The following is a 15,961-nucleotide window of genomic DNA, read 5'->3' as shown; positions in this document are numbered from 1 at the left end:
CATCACAGCTAACATCACAGCTAACACCAAAGCGAACATCAAAGCTAACATCACAGCTAACATTAAAGCTAACATCGCAGCTAACATCACAGCTAACATCACAGCTAACATCAAAGCTAACATCACAGCTAACTTCACAGCTGACATCAAAGCTAACATCACAGCTAACATCACAGCTTACATCAAAGCTAACATCAAAGCTAAAATCACAGCTAACATCAGAGCTAACATCACAGCTAACATCACAGCTGACATCAAAGCTAACATCCCAGCTAACATTAGAGCTAACATCACAGCTAACATCAAAGCTAACATCACAGCTAACATCACAGCTAACATCACAGCTTACATCAAAGCTAACATCAAAGCTAACATCTTAGCTAACATCACAGCTTACATCAAAGCTAACATCCCAGTGAATATCAAAGCTCACATCACAGCTTACATCACACCATACATCAAAGCTAACATCAAAGCTAAAAACAAAGCTAACATCACTGCTAACATCACAGCCAACATCACAGCCAACATCACTGCTAACATCACAGCTTACATCAAAGCTTACATCAAAGCTAACATCAAAGCTGACATCACAGCTAACATCAAAGCTAACTTCAAAGCTGACATCACAGCTAACATCACAGCTAACATCAAAGCTAATATCACAGCTAACAATAGGACACGTAGAAGGAAACCTTGAGTCAGACTCTGTCAGAGGTGACGGGGTCAGTGCAGGGTAGGAGATGCTCTCTGAAGAGTCTTGCAGATATTCAGGGACGTTCCTGTTCTGGTAGCGCTCGGCAGGTCGTTCCACCATCGTGGAACGACACATGAACAGAGCTGAAATGATGGTTTTTAGATGGTTTTAGAGGCTGAGCCATCAAACCTGCACACCATGCAAACACGCGTCTCTATGATCCCAATTTTATTGTTTGTTTGTGTTTTTGTTCTCAAGGCAACGTTCAAAGGCTGGATGGAGATCATGTACGCAGCAGTGGACTCCAGAGCTGTAAGTTCGAGTTTTAAAGGGTTAAAAAACGATTTCAGGGACATTCATCGGGGAGAATAGTTAGGATGAAGAAGAAAATGTTTGACTTGATTGTATCAGCTGATAGTTCAGGTTTAAAAAGTCATGTTTACGAAGGAGAAATGTGATTAAAGTTGAAGGAAAACCCAAATGACAAAGTTTCCCTTTGCAGGTTGAGGAGCAGCCGATCAAGGAGATCAACCTGTACATGTACCTGTACTTTGTCATCTTCATCATCTTCGGCTCCTTCTTCACCCTCAACCTGTTCATCGGCGTCATCATCGACAACTTCAACCAGCAGAAGCGAAAGATAAGCACCATCAGATGTAGCGACTGTGTGTGGGGCCGCCGGCCTGTTTGTTTCAGTTAGAATAACCGAGTCGTTGCCCGGTGTGTTTACTTAGGGGGGCAGGACATCTTCATGACGGAGGAGCAGAAGAAGTACTACAATGCCATGAAGAAGCTCGGCTCCAAGAAGCCTCAGAAGCCCATCCCAAGGCCTCTGGTACGTCACCCTCCCAGAGTCGGGGGGAGTTTAGCATTTAAACCTACCATGTAGTGAACCACTACCATGTTTAGCTGTAGAAAAAATACCTTAAACTATCTTTTTCCAACTTGAAATGTTTCCTAGACTTTTCTTAAAGGGACCCCATCATTAGAAAAAGTCACACTTTATTTTTGTTTATGTTTCCATGTGGGCTGTACACCACTAGGGTACAAAGATTGTCTTATGGGTCATTTTTGACCCGTGAATCATAAAAACATTTAAACACCAGAAAAAAGTTCAGGTTTTTTTAACTGTCTTTCAATATAATTAATTCAGAAGTAATTACTTCACATTTATATAATAGCAATAATAAACCTTTATTATGTAAAAGAAAACTGAGAAAACAAGAAAACTGTTGGTCCAACTGACAGTTGGTTTGTGGTAAAAAAAACTAAAAAAAAAAAGTGTAATCCTGAAAACTGGTGATTTGTCTTTTTGTATTGTGTAACAAAAAAATACATGATAAAAAATGTATTGAACTGAGTTGAATAGATAAATAACAGGTGGTTTCATCATACAAAATAGAATTTGGATTTAAAATTCAATTAAGTTGCTTTATTTTGGGGCTTTGGTAGGGCGGGTCATTTTTGACCAATAAAATCAAAATCAAATCAAATTTATTTATATAGCACATTTCATGTACAAACAGTTCAAAGTGCTTTACATAAAATAAAAGCATTGCAGCAGGGAGTGCAAGAAGCATTAAAAATACATAAAAGAATATAAAAAGAAACAAATAAAATCATTTAAATGAATTTAAAATCAGGCAACAGTCTAGATAAGTTAAAAGATATTTCCTGCATAGACACATGAGAAAAGAAATGTTTTTAACCTGGATTTAAAAATGTCTACATTTGGTGAAAGTTTAATCTCCACTGGCAGTTTGTTCCACTTGTTTGCAGCATAACAGCTAAATGCTGCTTCTCCATGTTTAGTCTGGACTCTGGACTGGACCAGCTGACCTGAGTCCTTGGATCTAAGAGCTCTGCTGGCTTTATATTCTCTGAACAGATCACAGATTGTAAACCATCAGCAGGCTTTTAAAATCTATTCTGTGACTGACTGGAAGCCAGAGTAAAGATTTTAAAGCTGCTGTGATGTGTTCAGGTCTCTTAGTCCGGGTTAAAACTCCAGCAGCAGCGTTCTGGATGAGCTGCAGATGTTTAATGCTCTTTGTGGGAAGTCCAGTTAAAAGAGCGTTACAGTAATGGAGTCTGCTGGAGATGAATGCATGGATGAGTTTCTCCTGGTCTTTCTGGGAGAGGAAACCTTTAATTCTGTTGATGTTTCTGATGGTAAAAAGCTGCCTTGGTGACAGCTTTGATGTGGCTGCTGAAAGTCAGATCTGAGTCTATCAACACTCCGAGGTTACCAACTTGCTCAGTGATTGTAAGGTCCCGAGTCTCAAGATATGTACCAACGCTGACCCTCTTCTCTTTGCTACCAAACAGAATGATCTCAGTTTTGGTCTTCATTTAATTGTAGAAAATTCTCTCTCATCCAGGTGTTTACTTCCTCCAGACACTGACACAGTACGTCTGCTGGGCTGCAGTCGCCATGGTGACAGAGACACATAAAGTTGTGTATGGTCTGCATAACTGTGATAATTGATGTTAAAGTTCTGCAATATCTGACCCAAAGGGAGCATATACAAGTTAAACAGAAGAGGTCCAAGAATAGGACAAGGGGAGTACACTGGAAGAAATGCCCCTCCAAAAATAAGTTTAAAAAAAACAAAACAAATAAAAGACGTTTTTGCTTGAAATAAGCAAAAAAATCTGCCAATGGAACTAGTGAAAATCGGCTTGACAAGATTTCTTGAAATAAGATGTGATATTTAGGACTTTTGAGATAAAAGTGATCTTGAAATTAGCTAAAAAACTTCTTCAAATGTCAAAAAAAGCTTGTTTCATATGATATGTGTCTCAAAACAATTTGTTTTCAAGACTTTTACATTTAACAAGATATTCCAGATGTATTGTATCAAAACAAGTCCCTATATCTGGCTGAAATAGAACTTGTTAGGCAGTTGTGTCTGATATTAAGTGTAATGAGATATTTTGACGAGAAATGAGACAAATATACTTGGTAAGACTTTGATTTTTTCCAGTGTAAACAGAATGTTAAGACCGCACAAGGGTTAAAAACATGGAGAAGGGGCTCGTGTTGTGAACGTGAAGCCCGAACGTGGCGAGGTGCAGTCGGCTAACCGCTCACTTCCTTCTCCCCAGAACGAGCTGCAGGGCTTCTTCTTCGACCTGGTTGGGAAGCAGGCGTTCGACATCCTCATCATGGTGCTGATCCTCCTCAACATGATCACCATGATGGTGGAGACGGACGAGCAGTCGCCTCAGATGGAGAAGATCCTGCACAACGTCAACCTGGCCTTCATCATCGTCTTCACCACCGAGTGCCTCCTCAAGATTGTGGCGCTGCGATGCTACTTCTTCACCGTCGGCTGGAACATCTTCGACTTCGTGGTCGTCATCCTCTCCATCGTCGGTGAGTTCTTCTGCTTCCTCCTTTCCTTCTTTCCTCCACTTCTAGCCTTTATTCTCCATCCTTACACACGTTCTTTCTCTTATTTTTTCTCCGCCTACACTGGAAAAAATGCCCCTCCAAAAATAAGTAAAAAAACAACAAATAAAAGACGTTTTTGCTTGAAATAAGCAAAAAAATCTGCCAATGGAACTAGTGAAAATCGGCTTGTACAGATTTCTTGAAATAAGATGTGATATTTAGGACTTTTGAGATAAAAGTGATCTTGAAATTAGCTTAAAAACCTCTTCAAATGTAAAAAAAAAAGCTTGTTTCATGTGACACTTTTTCATTTAACAAGATATTCCAGATGTATTGTCTTCAAACAAGTCCCTATATCTGGCTGAAATAGTACTTGTTAGGCAGTTGTGTCTTATATTAAGTGTAATGAGATATTTTGACGAGAAATGGGACAAATATACTTGGTAAGACTTTGATTTTTAGGCTTTTACAGCTTTAAAATAAAAACATCAGCAGATTAAGATTAGAAGTCTCTTCATTTCTTTCCTTTTTGTGGCATAAATGTGCCCGACAATCCCTCCGAATGGGAAGTTTGACCGGTTCTGTCTGCAGGAACGTCGTAGCGTCTGCATGACAGTAATCCGTCACCACGGTGACCATCGATGTGGCCTTCGTTTTTTCGCCCACACACCAAGGTCTGGCGTGGTCGCCGACGGCAGCGCACACAGATACAACATGTCGAGGCGGGCTGAGCAAAGCGAGCAGTTCATTTAGCTGCCGGGGCTCCTCCCATTAGCTCGACAAGATGGCGTGTGTGTAATTAAGTGTGTGTCAGCATGTGTGCGTTCTGAGCGCGCTCAGATGAGGTTGTCTGGAGGAGGTGAAGGTAACGGCAGCAATCAGAGCTGTCAGGAGGCGGCCTCTGGAGACGAATCCAGCGTGATTGACCTGTTACATCAGCTGTGTGTGTGTGTGTGTGTGTCGGCTGACGTGATGTACAACGTGATGGTGATTCCCTCTCAACTCGCCCCTCTGCTCATTCTTTCCATCGCCCATAACTCAGCGCAGGGAGATGAATGAAAGCTAGCAGTGTGTGTCTGTGTGTGGGCGTTTGTGATGACAGGTCAGCTTCTCCTCACGTTTATCACTCCTGGATAACAAGGAAAAGGTGGATAAATTACAGCGTTTGACTGGCTGTTGGGGGGGAAAGACGTCTCAACCCTCCACAACCAATCACTCACGTTGTAATCACAGCCCAGCTGCCACGTAAAGACTGAAACATCCCAAACGAGAGCTTTTAAATGGTGCAACCTGCAGATATGGCATCGAATAAAAAGAAATCCAATAGCCTTCAGCTAAATGATTTTTGGTGGCACGGCTTAAAGAGAAAAAAGAGCAGTGTTTAGTCCTGGAAGATGAATGCTGCTCACAACTAATCCGTCAGATCAGAGCTCGTTTTAAATGGCCGGTTTCTAATTAAAATGTCTAAAACATTAACCCGTCAATAACCAGTAGATCACTGCTGTGTCACCCTTTAGGCAAGGCAAGTTTATCTGTGCGGCACAATTCAACTACAAGGTGATTCAAAGTGCTTTACAGATGCATTACAACAGCAGAAATAAAAAGCACGATTTAAATTTTAAACAAAAGAGAAAGAGATAAGAACAATAGATAGAATCAGGAGTTAAAATGTGGTTAAGTTTTAACTACTGAGGTAGGTAACACTTCCTTTAGAGGTGGTGTTGCACGCCCACAGCTTTCATTTCATCTTGCATGTAGTTCTGACTGGAACAACTGACTAGATTTAAAGCCAAGTTCAACTTAACTTCCATAACTAATCTGAGCAAAACAGCAAACTGCATGATTGGAGTCTCTAATATATGCAGCCAGATAATCGATCCAGAACTAAAGAGCACCAGAGGAACGCAGCATCATGTCTCGTGTCCTTTTAGCAGCGCAGAAGAAACTGTTGTGTAATGATTTGGAGCTCCCGGCTGTCGCCATCTCAGTCATTCTGTGGCCAAACGGAGCGTATACGCACACGTGTTGGGAGTCTCCTGGAACCTGCCGGCTGTGCTAACAGGCTCCCTTACGGCCCTCCAGCTTTCGCTTTGCCTTAAACTGTTACAGCGACTGCAACTTATCCTTTCAGAGGATACAAATCCACAAATCCCTCATAAGTATAGGTTTCATAACTCTGAGAAGGCGGCATGGGCGTCAATTGGGTATGGCAGCTGCCATTATTTAATACATATAAATGAACTACAAATGAAATTCTGAACAACACAATCAATTTATCTAAGTATCATCTCCCCTTTTGAAATGTGGTATCTCCCAGCCCCCCCTCCCTCCCACGAGATGACGGAGCCTGGAGGTCAAAGCTGACCTTATTAGCGGGATTTGTTGTTTGCTAATTAATATAAAATATGAAAAGGAAGCAGAAAACTAGATTTATTTATCACCAAAAAAAGGGCAGGTGATGATGGGTCCAATGTTGCCCCAGCGGCGGAGGAAGGAGGACCAGGAAGTGAAGGCGGGATTCAGGCTGTTAACGAGGCTGTCCACTTCAGGACCTCCGCCGCTAATGCTAATGCTAATGCTAACAGGGAGACGGAGACGAGTCCATTGTTATGTTAGCGGCTATGTGAGTGAGACTGCATTTGCACACAGATAAGCTACATAGCAGACTTTTGTGGTGATTATTTGCTGGGCGTGTATATTTATTGATTGATACTGTAGTCATGTGACTATAGTGACCTCGCCATACCTTAGCTTTGGCTGAATTGACGCTGCTGGAAGGCGGCAGCCGAAACAGTGAATTCAAGGCTTTAAAATGGGTAACCATGGCAATGCCTTGAAAAACAGTTGATGCTTAAAAGTCGAACGTTTTCTCAGGCTCAGCCTGACCCTGGAATCCTAACTCGACTGTATTGAAGTTTAACAAGGAAACTTTCACATTGTTCTTTTTCATCTGTTTTCCAGGGATCGTGCTTGCTGATATCATTGAGAAGTACTTCGTCTCGCCCACCCTGTTCCGAGTGATCCGATTGGCCCGTATTGGACGCATTCTCCGGCTCATCAGGGGTGCAAAGGGCATCCGAACGTTACTGTTTGCCCTCATGATGTCCCTCCCTGCCCTCTTCAACATCGGGCTCCTCCTCTTCCTCGTCATGTTCATCTACGCCATCTTCGGCATGGCCAACTTCGCCTACGTCAAGCGGCAGGCGGGGATCGACGACATGTTCAACTTCGAGACGTTTGGGAACAGCATGATCTGCCTGTTCCAGATCACCACGTCTGCAGGGTGGGACAGCCTGCTCAGCCCCATCCTCAACAACTCCCCCGAGGAGTGCAACGCCAACATCCCCCACACCGGCACCACGGTCAGGGGCAACTGCGGCAACCCGTCGGTGGGCATCACCTTCTTCGTCACCTACATCATCATCTCCTTCCTCATCGTGGTCAACATGTACATCGCCATCATTCTGGAGAACTTCAGCGTGGCCACGGAGGAGAGCACCGAACCCCTCAGCGAGGACGATTTTGAGATGTTCTACGAGGTTTGGGAGAAGTTCGACCCCGAGGCCACGCAGTTCATCGAGTACGTCAAGCTGTCCGACTTCGCCGACGCTCTGTCGGAGCCGCTGCGCATCGGCAAGCCCAACAAGATCAAGCTGATCTCCATGGACCTGCCCATGGTCAGCGGCGACAAGATCCACTGCCTGGACATCCTGTTCGCCTTCACCAAGCGAGTCCTGGGCGAGTCGGGCGAGATGGACGCCCTCAAGCAGCAGATGGAGGAGAAGTTCATGATGGCCAACCCGTCGAAGATCTCCTACGAGCCCATCACCACAACTCTGAGGCGCAAACAGGAAGAAGTCTCTGCCACCATCATCCAGAGGTGCTACCGCAGGCACCTGGTGAGGCGGCAGATGAAGGCCGCCTCCTACCTGTATCGCCAGATCACCACGCCGCGGCACGCCGCCACCGAGGGGGGGGAGGGGGAGGAGGGGACGTTTGGGGAAGACGCACCCGAGAAAGAAGGACTGATCGCCGCAATGATTAAGGAGAACTACGGCTCCGGTTTGTTCGGGGCGGAGCGCTCCGAGACCATCTCCTCCACCTCGTCTCCGCCGTCCTACGACAGCGTCACGCGAGCCACTTCGGAAACCCTCCGTCCGCTCGCCGTCCAAACAGAAACGGCGGCCGGCGCCGCAGACGGCCAAGGGTCGCCATCAGCAGCCGACCCCGACGGCGAGACGGAAACGGTCCCATAGCAGGAACCCACATCCAACCTCGTTTTGGGTGAAGCGTGTTTGTTCCATCGTGTTTACTGAATGTATCATAGCTGAGAACGCTGAGGACGCAGAGGACACTGAGGACGCAGAGGACACTGAGGACACTGAGGACGCAGCTATGACAAAGGAACCGCGATACGAGTCGAGCGAAGGAGCAAACAAGCGGAACCTTTACTACCTTTCATGTTATTTCCTGTTGCCATGGAGATTCCTGGACTCTATCGAACAGCACTTTTCTTGAAGGGAAGGACGGGAACCGCAGAGGGAAACCCCGTCTACCGAGCCAACTCTGCCATGTTTGGAGCGAGAGAAGAAGAATGAAAAAGGAGCCGCTGCTTGGTTGGGGAGTTGGGACTAATCTTTGGCTGCAGCTGGTCAGAGTGACTATATCACAGATGTATCCATCATTTATTGTCGGGGGGGGGGTTGTGCCTTCCCAAAGTTGATCAATATACTCGGTTTGCTTGGCGGTGGCGCCCGAGCGGCTTTCTGACCCCAGAGAGGAGGGCCACGTGATTTCAAGTTTTCGTAGTAAAAGTATAACGTTGTTGATGTTACCTGTCTTTTAATAGCGGTACAATTATTACTATTTTTTATATTTTTTAGAGTAAGTTGAAAAACCTTTTGACTCTGGAGCGGCTGTGAAGATGGAGAGGGGGAAAAAGACGAGAACGCTGGCGGTTTTGCACCCTTGAGTTTACATTTGCTGTCGCTTCACCACACACACACACGGGCGTTTATTTTTCTCCCGGGAGAACGCCCGATACCAGAACAAGTGCAGGGGCGAGCCACCGTCGCCATGGTGACGAACGCGGTCGGCGGGGGATCGGTCTAAACGTCCCGTTAAATGCAGACGTTCTCCCGCCCTGTTGCATGAAGATTAATCTGGAGGCTGCTAGCTGTTAGATTACTCATTATAAATGCATGATTATGTAAGAATATCACTTTAAATGACTTCCATATCATCAGCTTCCTCAGGTGGAGTCGCCCTTTGTTTAGAAACAGAAACTCACATCATAGCTTTAGAGTTGACCAACTTAAAGGATACTCACGCCTATTCTGTACAAACCACATGTTGCAAAGCTTTTTTGGCCAATCCCCCACCGCCGTGAGTCGGGACTTTGGGCGTCAGGATTTTAGCCCGTTCACTTTTACGATGCGTTGAATGCCGAGTGTCCTGGAAAAACCTCCCGTTTAAACCTCCCACTGGAACATGAACGCACATGTTTATCAGTCCTCAGACCAGGAGTTACTTTATAATCTGTGACCTTATAGAGCTTTTAGGGGCACTTTACACGGAAACGAAAGCGGGTTAAAAACCCAAAACTATATTAAAAACTATATCGTTTAGATTCCGAAAGTTTTCTCTTAAAAAACGTGACATGCGTGTTTTGTCTTGAGATGACGCTGGAGGTGCGCTGGCTTTATTCCACTGTGAGCCAACTTATCCCCACAGAAAAAACACAACGCCATGGGAGGATTGGAGCTGGTGGACCTGAATCCCATTTGGGCGTATTCTTCCGAATACTGTCGGAATTTTGGGGGAGTCTGTGTTTTTACCTTCTTTGTCACCTGTCCCTCTGTGTTCTCAGCAGCACCGCTGCCGCGCTTTAACCAGGACTCCATTGTTTGTGTTGTCAAGGCGACAGTGATTTATTTCATCTATCATGTAAAAGGCAAATGCCGCGATTCATGGTTATCAGTCGCGTCACTGTTACGCTCTAGTAGCCAGTAGAACGCCGCCATTTGGGTACCTGAACATACATGAACTTATATTAATTGATATTTATAATGACTTTTGAATTGATGCTATTTTTTAAATATATTTTTCAAAATCTCAAGTACCCCCTGGAGTGCCTCCAAGTACCCCCATTTGAGAACCCCTGGTTTAGATGGTAACGGCGTTTTGGGGGCATGAAAACGCAAAAAAGTGAAACCGCCCTCCAGAGTGGAATTCTTGAAAACGCTCCACTGTCGCGCCGCCGTGTAAAGGATGAAAAACGCAAAATTGCATTTCTCGTCACATAGAAATGACGTGACGAGCATAATAAAGCGCCAGGAAACCGTGGGAAACACATCAGTAGGCCATCAACATGTCCGTCCCTGCGGACTTTCAACTCGCCTTAGGCGCGGTAACTGACGTTCAAGAGTCATTTCATCAGATAACAGCAATGATGAGCGAGAGCAGTAAAGAACAGACCAAACATATGAACTACGCTCTTCATAGAGAGAGCAGGCGACCTAGTGTTTACTGCATCGATAAATATGAAACGTCACACACTTTTGCGTTTCCGTCTAAACGCAGATTTAAAAGTGAAAACGAAACGCCACTTTTGCGTTTTGCTTTCAGATCGTTTCCGTGTAAAGGTAGCCTTAACCCTCAGAGAATCAGACTGCATCGTTCTCTTACTGTAAACAAATGATCCTTTTCCCACCAACTGAAACCTCCAACCAGTCCTTCATTCTGCCGTAAGAGCCTCGACAACTCCATCTAACGGCTGCTTTTTGGGGCCGGAGCCCACCCGGATAACGATGGGGTCCCTTTCACAGATGTAGATTTAAAGACTTGCTCGGATCAGGATTAAAGCAGGGAGCTTGTTCAGGTTCCTGAACGCTTTCTTTGTGGCTCGCATGAACACTTTGGCTCAACTTTGCAGAAACTTTGCAGCAAAGCTTAATGAGCGCGTTTACTGCGGCGCGAAGGATCAGGTTTCCTTTAAACTTAAAACCCAGAATAGGAACTTTTTCCAGGACACCACAAGCTGTTCTGCTTCTTCTTCTTTGCTCGACGTTTCATTTCAGAGATTCTCAAAATGAGTTTTTCTGGTTTAGTTTCTCCATTAAAGGTGATTGTGATATCAGACTTTTTATAAATCCCTGTTCAAATCAAAGCTCTGCTCTATTTATTTATTTATTTATTGATTGTTTATTGGTTTTCTTGGACACGCTTTGGTCGTATCAGCGAGGCTCCTCCTCTTTGCACAGAGAAAAAGAAAAAAGAAAAAAAACTAACCGCGTCAAAGCAATAACGGTTTGCCGACACCTGCTAGGCGAACGCACAGGTGAGGTTCGGACCTGCGGCGCCGCGGCAGCCACATTAACACCCGCAGGAAGGTCAAAGTGTACAGCGACGGTCCGCCTCCAAATCTGGAACCACCTCCGTCTCTCTCTCCGTCTCCGTTGTCGTGGTAACCCAAGGGATCTTTACTAAGTGACGCTTTACTAGACTCGTTTTAGAAATGGAAAAAGAACAAAAAAAAAACAAAAAAACTATTTTACTGGCACCTTCTGGACTCTTATTTCTACTAGACTCTCCGGAGAATAGATCACCATGTAAAGTCGGTAAATACACTGCAGGTATTTCAGGTTGCAGTTGTGCTGAAGGGCTGTTTTCAGTAGCAATAGACCCAGAGTGTGCCTGCTACACATGAACCCAACACCAAGCCATGCTCCCCATCCATGGGCTGAGGACGCGCTCCACTGGTGGCTGTAACGTTTGGCTGGCTGGTTGGTGAGTTGATTCTTATGGTTTTTGATATTAAAAGGTTGGCAGCCCCCCGTCCCCTCGCCGCCTCCTGCGCCTCCATCCTGACTGGGACTCTTCCTTCGTGGGAGCAAACAGCACAGGTAGCAGACAGGTTCAGATTCACTGAAGTCTTTGCTTAGCGTTCGATCTCAAAGTGTTTAGATTAGATCTTTTTTTCTTTTTCTTTATTTCATCACAGCTGCGTCCGCAGAGCATCAAAAACCGGCGAACAGCGCCCGTTCAGGCTGGCTTTAGTCCAAATGTTGGGAATTTCATGTTGGAGAAACCGAGAAAAAAACAGTTTAACGGGTTTGATGAAATATGGACTCAACCACGAGCTGTTAAAGTTAAATCAAATTTATTTATGTAGCACATTTCATGTACAAAACAGTTCAAAGTGCTTTACATAAAATAAAAGCATTGCAGCAGGGAGTGGAAGAAGCATTACAAATACATAAAGGAATAGAAAGAGAAACAAATAAAATAATTCAAATGAATTTAAAAACCAGCAACAGTCCGGATAAGTTAAAAGATATTTCCTGCATAGACACATGAGAACAGAAATGTCTTTAACCTGGATTTAAAAATGTCTCCATTTGGTGAAAGTTTAATCTCCACTGGCAGTTTGTTCCACTTGTTGGCAGCATAACAGCTAAATGCTGCTTCTCCATGTTTAGTGTTTAAAGTGTTGGTCAGTGGTGTGGGAACAAGAGCTAAAATCCAGCTTTTTCACCTGATTTAAACCTGTCCACTCACTCAAAGCCCAGTTCAAAGTAGTTCCAGATTTCCCTGGTTGCCGGGTGGAAACTTTATGTCCTCTCGGTACGAACAGGACACCAGAACACTGGGATAAATGCCCCTCCAAAAATAAGTAAAAAAACAACAAATAAAAGACGTTTTTGCTTGAAATAAGCAAAAAAATCTGCCAATGGAACTAGTGAAAATCGGCTTGTGCAGATTTCTTGAAATAAAATGTGATATTTAGGACTTTTGAGTTAAAAGTGATCTTGAAATTAGCTTAAAAACCTCTTCAAATGTAAAAAAAAAGCTTGTTTCATATGATATGTGACTCAAAACAATTTGTTTTCAAGACTTTTTCATTTAACAAGATATTCCAGATGTATTGTATTAAAACAAGTCCCTATATCTGGCTGAAATGGTGCTTGTTAGGCAGTTGTGTCTTATATTAAGTGTAATGAGATATTTTGACTAGAAATGAGACAAATATACTTGGTAAGACTGATTTTCGGACAGTTAGCAGCTGCTGCCACAGCGCTGCTTCAGTGAATCTGGACCTCCGACGTCGGTTTGCACCCGAACATCCAGAGGAGCCCGACGCAGTCACAGCATTTATTAACTCAGACCTCCAGCGGGCCCAGGAGGAGGAAAGTGTCCCTTTCCAACCTTCTCAAACTGTTATATGTTTGGAGCCCAGCTGTGGGTGAGACCATGTGCTGCTGAAGGGGAGTTTGGAAGAGTCCACGTTAGGATGGAGAATCTGCTCCTTTCCCCCATTTTTAAACCAAAAGCTGCTTTTGAAACTAAACCCCCCCCTACATGGAAGAAATGCACAGGAAACGCGTGGCTGCATTGTTCCTTCCTGCTCTCATTGTTGATATTTACTGTGTGAAAAATGCAATACAACAGTTTTACAGTGTAAACAGGCGATGCTGTGTCTTATTCTTTGGATTATCCTCTCCCTGCTCAGCCCGTTTACACAGCGGCTGTGGAGCTGGTTCCCCCAGACTTCCAGCATCATATCAGTCCTGCTGAAGCCTCATACCCCCCCCCCCCAGAAAGCAGAGTTCACACAGCCGGAGGTGAGAGGTTTCATGTAATTGTGTGTGTGCAGGAAGAAGGTCACGGTCGGAGGGTGAAAGTGTTTTAGGAATGTTGAAGAGGATCCTGCAAAGCCTCCAAAGTTACTCAGTCAGTGAGCCGAGGTTTCCGTGTGAGCACAGCCGGGGGGACCTCGGTGTGAAGGAGTGACCCCACCCTGGTGTTTTAGAGACAAGAATTAGAATATAAATATATATATACACACATATATATATATATACTTTTTAGTACTTTGAGTTGAAATACTTTTTAGTATTTTGCAAATCCATGTCTCTGTATATAAAACAACAGCCTCCTGTAATAAAGCAGAAAAGAATTTACTACTGAACCAGCTGTGATGTTGTTTGTTGGATTCAAACCTGCATTCACCTTTTATTTAGATTTAAGACGTGCTGAGCAGAAGCCTTCGCTTCTTTACATGTGGAGCACGTTTCATCCACAGAACAAGTCAAAGTGCTTTCCATAAAGCATGAGGAAATAAAATGATTAAAAACCGGATAAGTTCAAAGATATCGTGCAGATTTCATGCATAGACACATGAGAACAGAAATGTCTTTAACCTGGATTTAAAAATGTCTCCATTTGGTGAAAGTTTAATCTCCACTGGCAGTTTGTTCCACTTGTTGGCAGCATAACAGCTAAATGCTGCTTCTCCATGTTTAGTCTGGACTCTGGACTGGACCAGCTGACCTGAGTCCTTGGATCTAAGAGCTCTGCTGGCTTTATATTCTCTGAACAGATCACAGATTGTAAACCATCAGCAGGCTTTTAAAATCTAGCCAGAGTAAAGATTTTAAAGCTGCTGTGATGTGTTCAGATCTCTTAGTCCGGGTTAAAACTCCAGCAGGAGCGTTCTGAATGAGCTGCATGTGTGAAAAACAGCAAAGATAACACAGTGTGACAGACAGAAAACAGGATTTCTGCAGCAACAAGGTGATTCCCAAAGAGCTGTTAGCTGAAAACTTGGCATATCTCAGCATGGTGTGCAGCGTGTCCTTAAAACATTTGAGGAAACTGGACAAGTGGAGGACAGAAGAAGAAGTGTCAGGCCTAAAGAACTGTCTCCAGCAGGTGAACAGGAGGAAATCTGCCCCAAAGTCACCAAATAAAACAGAAAAAACACAAAAGAAAACAGAAAAACACAAAAGAAAACAAAAAAAACACAAAGAAAACATAAAAAACACCAAATAAAACACAAAAAACACAAAAAAAAACACAAAAAGTGTCAGTCCTAAAGAACTATCTCCAGCAGATGAACAGGATCTGAAAGTGATGTCCTTAAGAAAGAGGAAAACATCCAGCAAAGACCTGACACAGGAGCTGAGAGATGCATCTGGACCTTCAGCTGATCCATCTGCTGTTGGCCCAAGCCTCATCAGAAATGGGCTCCATGGAAGGGTGGCTGTCAGGAAGCCGTCCTTAAGGAAGGGAAACAGGGAGAAAAGGCTGAGCTGGGCCAAAGGACACAAGAAGTGGGCTGAAAACCTTTAAAATGTTGTGACTCAGACTCAGTTTTTCTGTATTTATCTGACGGCCGACACGAGCAGCAGCTGTCATCCATGAAATATTTAGTTCTTATTCAGAAATTTCAGTGTTTTATCGTCTTTAAAATCGTATCGATGGATAAAATTGACACAAATTTTACTTCAGCCAACAAGAAATTTGATCATTTAAAGGGACAGTTCGCCTCTTCTGACATGAAGCTGTGTAACATCCCATATCAGCAACATCATTTCTGAACATCTTCTTACCCCCTGCTGCGTCCTGTGAGCAGAGTTCCAGCTGAGTTTTGGTGTTGATGAAGGTAGTCCGGCTAGTTGGCTGGGGTTTAAAAAATAAAGCGTTTTGCTTCTCAGAACAATATGCGTTCACCAGAGTAATACATTTGCATCACAAAATGGTTCTCCAGGAAAAAGTCAGACCTCACAATCTCTTGGCCCTATTTTCTCTCCCTTCGTATCACTGCCTGCTGCCGCCAGCCGACAGCCGCGCCTGTTACGGTGTTTGCTGCTCGGTCTGCACAGCAGGCAGTGATACGAAGGGAGAGAAAATAGGGCCAAGAGATTGTGAGGTCTGACTTTTTCCTGGAGAACCATTTTGTGATGCAAATGTATTACTCTGGTGAACGCATATTGTTCTGAGAAGCAAAACTATGTTAAACAGCTAAAACCGGACTTCAGTATATCTGTTCATCTCCTGAATAATACATCCTACCATACTGTGAA

The 15,961-nt window shown here is 44.0% G+C and overlaps 1 protein-coding gene across 5 annotated transcripts in view; it reads left to right on the top strand.

Annotated features, from left to right (window-relative positions):
- The window catches only part of LOC142370092 (sodium channel protein type 3 subunit alpha-like), a 316,646-nt gene extending 302,582 nt beyond the window's left edge, over positions 1-14,064 (top strand). For all 5 annotated transcript variants that reach the window (XM_075452519.1, XM_075452518.1, XM_075452520.1 and 2 more), the window contains exons 28-32: positions 956-1,009; positions 1,200-1,337; positions 1,428-1,532; positions 3,806-4,076; positions 7,056-14,064. In XM_075452519.1, coding sequence (XP_075308634.1) covers positions 956-1,009; positions 1,200-1,337; positions 1,428-1,532; positions 3,806-4,076; positions 7,056-8,350 — 1,863 coding nt within the window. In that variant the 3' untranslated portion in view covers positions 8,351-14,064. The remainder of the gene's footprint in view (positions 1-955; positions 1,010-1,199; positions 1,338-1,427; positions 1,533-3,805; positions 4,077-7,055) is intronic.
- Positions 14,065-15,961: the final 1,897 nt, after the last annotated feature.

This window comes from Odontesthes bonariensis, chromosome 20 (genome assembly GCF_027942865.1).
Source record: "Odontesthes bonariensis isolate fOdoBon6 chromosome 20, fOdoBon6.hap1, whole genome shotgun sequence".
NCBI lineage: Eukaryota > Metazoa > Chordata > Actinopteri > Atheriniformes > Atherinopsidae > Odontesthes > Odontesthes bonariensis.
Note: the sequence above shows the minus strand (reverse complement) of the source record. Positions and strands in the feature narration are given on the sequence as shown.